This window comes from Cyclopterus lumpus, chromosome 17 (assembly GCF_009769545.1).
Source record: "Cyclopterus lumpus isolate fCycLum1 chromosome 17, fCycLum1.pri, whole genome shotgun sequence".
Lineage (NCBI taxonomy): Eukaryota > Metazoa > Chordata > Actinopteri > Perciformes > Cyclopteridae > Cyclopterus > Cyclopterus lumpus.
The window spans coordinates 23397127-23403443 of record NC_046982.1 but is presented as its reverse complement, the minus strand read 5'-3'; the positions used below and the strand labels follow the sequence as shown (position 1 = coordinate 23403443).

General features: G+C 39.2%; 1 protein-coding gene across 2 annotated transcripts in view; it reads right to left on the bottom strand.

Moving 5' to 3' along the window:
• The window catches only part of LOC117747099 (protein disulfide-isomerase TMX3-like), a 20283-nt gene extending 16871 nt beyond the window's left edge, over window positions 1–3412 (bottom strand). Inside the window, exons 1-3 of one of the 2 annotated variants that reach the window (XM_034556511.1) lie at window positions 3202–3412; window positions 2604–2652; window positions 209–251 (exon numbers count right to left, since the gene is read on the bottom strand). In XM_034556511.1, coding sequence (XP_034412402.1) covers window positions 209–251; window positions 2604–2652; window positions 3202–3235 — 126 coding nt within the window. In that variant the 5' untranslated portion in view covers window positions 3236–3412. Of the gene's footprint in view, window positions 1–208; window positions 252–2603; window positions 2856–3201 lie in introns of those variants that run through there. The other variant, XM_034556510.1, reaches the window with a different exon arrangement.
• Window positions 3413–6317: the final 2905 nt, after the last annotated feature.

Sequence of the window (6317 nt, the reverse complement as noted above, 5' to 3'; positions counted from 1 at the left end):
TATACATACACACATATATATATATGTGTGTATATATATATATATACACGTGTATATATATACACGTGTATACATATATACAAATATATATATACACGTATGTATATAAATATATGTGTATATACATATGTATACATATACATACACACATATATATATACATATACATTTATTATTTATTATATATTATGAACAGTGTTTGACGTACTTTGATGAGCCAGACGTCGTCATCTCCTCTTGTCTCCATGAAGCTGTTGAAATTAGGTTTCTTCCTGTTAATATTCTGACATCTGTTTATCTGTTTACATGTTCACCTGTTTACATGTTTACCTGTTTACATGTTCATCTGTTTACATGTTTACCTGTTTACATGTTCATCTGTTTACATGTTTACCTGTTTACATGTTCACCTGTTTACATGTTTACCTGTTTACATGTTCACCTGTTTATCTGTTTACATGTCCATCTGTTCATCATTATTGACTTCTGGTTCAACTATCCTGATAACTGAAGTCTGGTTTGAATTAACCAGACTGTTTAAGAGCGGATCAGCCTTTGAGAAACCCGATTTCAATCATCGGGTTAATTTAAGCTGGATAATAGGACAAGAATAATTAATATGAATTAATAGGACATTTAGTTGAACCACATATGAGAAATAGGGCCCATGTCATCTGTTTACATGTTTACCTGTTCATCTGTTTACATGTTTACATGTTCATCTGTTTACATGTTTACCTGTTTACATGTTCACCTGTTTATCTGTTTACATGTTCACCTGTTTATCTGTTTACATGTTCATCTGTTTACATGTTCACCTGTTCATCTGTTTACATGTTCATCTGTTTACATGTTTACTTGTTCATCTGTTTACCTGTTTACATGTTTACCTGTTTACATGTTCACCTGTTTACATGTTCATCTGTTTACATGTTTACCTGTTCATCTGTTTACATGTTTACATGTTCATCTGTTTACATGTTTACCTGTTTACATGTTCACCTGTTTATCTGTTTACATGTTCACCTGTTTATCTGTTTACATGTTCATCTGTTTACATGTTCACCTGTTCATCTGTTTACATGTTCATCTGTTTACATGTTTACTTGTTCATCTGTTTACATGTTCATCTGTTTATCTGTTTACATGTTCATCTGTTTATCTGTTTACATGTTCACCTGTTTATCTGTTTACATGTTCACCTGTTTATCTGTTTACATGTTCATCTGTTTACATGTTCACCTGTTCATCTGTTTACATGTTCATCTGTTTATCTGTTTACATGTTCACCTGTTTATCTGTTTACATGTTCACCTGTTTATCTGTTTACATGTTCATCTGTTTACATGTTCATCTGTTCATCTGTTTACATGTTCATCTGTTTACATGTTTACTTGTTCATCTGTTTACATGTTCATCTGTTCATCTGTTTACATGTTCATCTGTTTACATGTTTACTTGTTCATCTGTTTACATGTTCATCTGTTTACATGTTTACCTGTTCACCTGTTTACATGTTCATCTGTTTACATGTTCATCTGTTTATCTGTTTACATGTTCATCTGTTTATCTGTTTACATGTTCATCTGTTTACATGTTCATCTGTTTACATGTTTACCTGTTCACCTGTTTACATGTTTATCTGTTTACCTGTTCATCTGTTTACATGTTCATCTGTTTATCTGTTTACATGTTCATCTGTTTACATGTTTACCTGTTCACCTGTTTACATGTTCATCTGTTTACATGTTTACCTGTTCACCTGTTTACATGTTTATCTGTTTACATGTTCACCTGTTTATCTGTTTACATGTTCATCTGTTTACATGTTTACTTGTTCATCTGTTTACATGTTCACCTGTTCATCTGTTTACATGTTCATCTGTTTACATGTTTACCTGTTCATCTGTTCATCTGTTTACATGTTCATCTGTTTACATGTTTACTTGTTCATCTGTTTACATGTTTACCTGTTCATCTGTTCATCTGTTTACATGTTCATCTGTTTACATGTTTACCTGTTCACCTGTTTACATGTTCACCTGTTTATCTGTTTACATGTTCATCTGTTTACATGTTTACCTGTTCACCTGTTCATCTGTTTACATGTTCACCTGTTTATCTGTTTACATGTTCATCTGTTTACATGTTTACCTGTTCACATGTGTAATCATACCACTGTAGTAATCAGCTGTTCATTTATGTAATAACTATGTTAATAACTATGTTATAGAGATACAAACATTCAGACTCCACATGTTCTGCCTGGTTAATCTCTGGAGGAACATGAAATAAATCTGCTCTCATCGGGTCTGTTTGTGATTTTGGGCTCTACAAAATAAACTGAATTGAAATAAGTGCTCATCTTCACTTCCTTGTTAAATTAAGCTGAGATATTATATAAATATTGACTGAAGAGGTTCAAACTGATGAGATCAGCTGATGTGAAGTCTGAAGAAGAGCTTTGATAAAGTTACCTCCAGCTTTTTCTAGGATGCTTTTATTGTGAAACTCTTGACACTGAAAGCTGTTCCAAAGCTTCCTGCTGGTTTCTTCTCTTTTTATTAATAGAATATCCATCTTTTTGAAGACGTTGTACTCACGTATCATCGAGCTCCTCCACAAAGGCCGACACCGACACAGCCAGCAGCACTGACCCACAAACAAACAAACAAACAGTCAACAACAAACAACCCATTTAGATTGATTTACTCTCATCCGTCTCACTCAACTAGAGCTGTGATTGGTTGATTGATCTCAGCTGATTGACCGTTCCTGTCTTGAGTAAACGGGAGAGTGATCCTCCTCTGTTGCTCTCCTGAAGGTTTCTTCACTTTTTTCCCTGTCAAAGGTTATTTTTGGGGAGTTTTTCCTGATCCGATGTGAGGTCAAAGGTCAGGGATGTCGTATGTGTACAGATTGTAAAGCCCTCTGAGGAGAGTTTATTTGTGATATTGGGCTGTACAAAATAAACTGAATTGAATTGAATTGAAGCTGCTCACTGGACTGTCAGAATGAAAGACATGATTTAAATAACCTTTACAAAGTCCCAACATGGAGCTAATGAGCTAATCTCAGAGAGATCTGAGATTAAATCACGTTAGTTCTCATGAACGTTGGTCTGGATCCCCTGGACAATCTGGACCCTCTGGGTCGGGGTCAGGCTGAAGGTTCAGAACCAGAGTAAGAAGTGAGACGTACCTGAGAGCAGGACCGCGTTCCTTCGGTTCCACATGGCGACTGAAGCCAAACCCGAACCCAGCAGACGGATTAACGGATAAACTTCTCACTGCTGACGCAGCGCTAATCTGAGGGATTATCGGCTTCAACCACTGAAGCTTTTTAGACATCGGCCTCAACACAGAGAAAGAAACGGGGAGGAAGGAAACAGGGAGGAAGGAAACCAGTGGGAAGGAAAAGAGGAATAGAGGAGGAAGGAAGGAAACCAGGTGGAAAAAAAACAGGAGGAAGCAAAAGAGGAAGAAGAGAAACGGAGAGGAAGGAAACAGGGAGGAAGGAAGAGAGGAAAATAGGGTGAAGGAAAAAAGGAGGAAGGAAACAGGGAGGAAGGAAAAGAGGAGGAAGGAAACTGGGAGGAAGGAAAAGAGGAGGAAGGAAATGGGGAGGATGGAAAAAAGGAGGAAGGAAGGAAGAAAATCAGGAAGAAGAAAACCAGGAGGAAGGAAACCATGAGGAAGGAAAAGAGGAATAGAGGAGGAAGGAAGAAAACCAGGAGGAAGGAAGAGAGGAAAATAGGGTGAAGGAAAAGAGGAGGAAGGAAACGGGGAGGAAGGAAACCAGTGGGAAGGAAAAGAGGAATAGAGGAGGAAGGAAGGAAACCAGGTGGAAAAAAAACAGGAGGAAGCAAAAGAGGAAGAAGAGAAACGGAGAGGAAGGAAACAGGGAGGAAGGAAGAGAGGAGGAAGGAAACTGGGAGGAAGGAAAAGAGGAGGAAGGAAATGGGGAGGATGGAAAAGAGGAGGAAGGAAATGGGGAGGAAGGAAAAGAGGAGGAAGGAAATGGGGAGGATGGAAAAAAGGAGGAAGGAAGGAAGAAAATCAGGAAGAAGAAAACCAGGAGGAAGGAAACCATGAGTAAGGAAAAGAGGAATAGAGGAGGAAGGAAGGAAACCAAGAGGAAGAAAACCAGGAGGAAGGAAGAGAGGAAAATAGGGTGAAGGAAACGGGGAGGAAGGAAAAGAGGAAGAAGGAAACTGGGAGGAAGGAAATGGGGAGGAAGGAAAAGAGGAGGAATCAAACCGGGAGGAAGGAAATAGGGAGGAAGGAAAAGAGGAGGAATCAAACCGGGAGGAAGGAAATAGGGAGGAAGGAAAAGAGGAAGAAAGGAAATGGGGAGGAGGGGAAAGAGGAGGAAGGAAAAGTGGAGGAAGGAAATGGGGAGGAAGAAAGAGGAGGAAGGAAACAGGGAGGACAGAAAAGAGGAGGAATCAAACCGGGAGGAAGGAAAAGAGGAAAAGTGAAGGAAGGAAGGAAGGAAACCATGAAGAAGGAAAATAGGAATAGAGGAGGAAGGAAACCAGGAGGAAGGAAAACAGAAGGAAAAGAGGAAGAAGGGAAACGGGGAGGAAGGAAGGAAACCAGGAGGAAGGAAGAGAGAAAAAGAGGAGGAAGGAAAAGTGGAGGAATGAAATGGGGAGGAAGAGGAGGAAGGAAAAGAGGAGGAATCAAACCGGGAGGAAGGAAAAGAGGAAAAGTGGAGGAAGGAAGGAAACCAGGAGGAAGGCAAAGAAGAATCAGGCCTGAAAGGATGGAAAAGGGGAGGAAGGAAACCACAAGGAAGGAAAGGAGTAATATAGGAGGAAGGAAGGAAACCAGGAGGAAGGAAAAGAGGAGGAAGAAAACGGGGAGGAAGGAAACCAGGAGGAAGGAAAAGAGGAAGAAGGGAAACGGGGTGGAAGGAAAAGAGGAAGGAAGGAAACCATGAGGAAGAAAACCAGGAGGAAGGAAAAGAGGAAAAGCGGAAGAAGGAAGGAAACCAGTAAGGAAGAAAACCAGGAGGAAGGAAAACAGAAGGAAAAGAGGAAGAAGGGAAACGGGGAGGAAGGAAGGAAACCAGAAGGAAGGAAGAGAGAAAAAGAGGAGGAAGGAAAAGTGGAGGAAGGAAATGGGGAGGAAGAGGAGGAAGGAAACGGGGAGGAAGGAAAAGAGGAGGAAGGAAAAGAGGAGGAAGGAAAAGAGGAGGAATCAAACCGGGAAGAAGGAAAAGAGGAAAAGTGGAGGAAGGAAGAAGGGACACATCGACATCGAATGAAGGACGACCCTGCTCACCACTGATGGGACTAGTTAATACTTCATTATGGGTTAGTTAATGGTTCATTACAGGTCGGTTACTGGTTAATTTAGGGTTAGTTAATGGTTCATTACAGGTCGGTTACTGGTTAATTTAGGGTTAGTTAATGGTTCATTACAGGTCGGTTACTGGTTAATTTAGGGTTAGTTAATGGTTCATTACAGGTCGGTTACTGGTTAATTTAGGGTTAGTTAATGGTTCATTACAGGTCGGTTACTGGTTAATTTAGGGTTAGTTAATGGTTCATTACAGGTCGGTTACTGGTTAATTTAGGGTTAGTTAATGGTTCATTACAGGTCGGTTAATTGTTAATTTAGGGTTAGATAATGGTTCATTACAGGTTGGTTAATGGTTAATTACGAGTTAGTTAATGGTTCATTACAGGTTGGTTAATGGTTCATTAAGGGTCGGTTAATGGTTAATTACGGGTCGGTTAATGGTTAATTACGGGTCGGTTCATTACAGGTCGGTTAATGGTTAATTCCGGGTCGGTTAATTTAGAGTTAGTTAATGGTTAATTTATGGTTAGTTAATGAGTCATTACAGGTCGGTTAATGGTTAATTACGGGTTAGTTAATGGTTCATTACAGGTCGGTTAATTGTTAATTTAGGGTTAGTTAATGGTTCATTACAGGTTGGTTAATGGTTAATTACGGGTCAGTTAATGGTTAATTACGGGTCGGTTAATGGTTAATTACGGGTTAGTTAATGGTTCATTAAGGGTCAGTTAATGGATAATTTATGGTTAATTAATGGTTCATTAAGGGTTAGTTAATGGTTCATTATGGGCCTGTTAATGGTTAATTTAGGGTTAGTTAATGGTCGGTTAATGGTTTATTTAATGGTTCATTAAGGGTCTGTTAATGGTTAATTTAGGGTTAGTTAATGGTAATTTGGGGTTATTTAGGGTTAGTGAATGGTTAATTGAGGGTAAGTTAACTGTCCTGAACCTCAGCAAATGTGGAGCAACGGATTTTGACTCGGCAGCGACCTCATTTGTCCCAGAA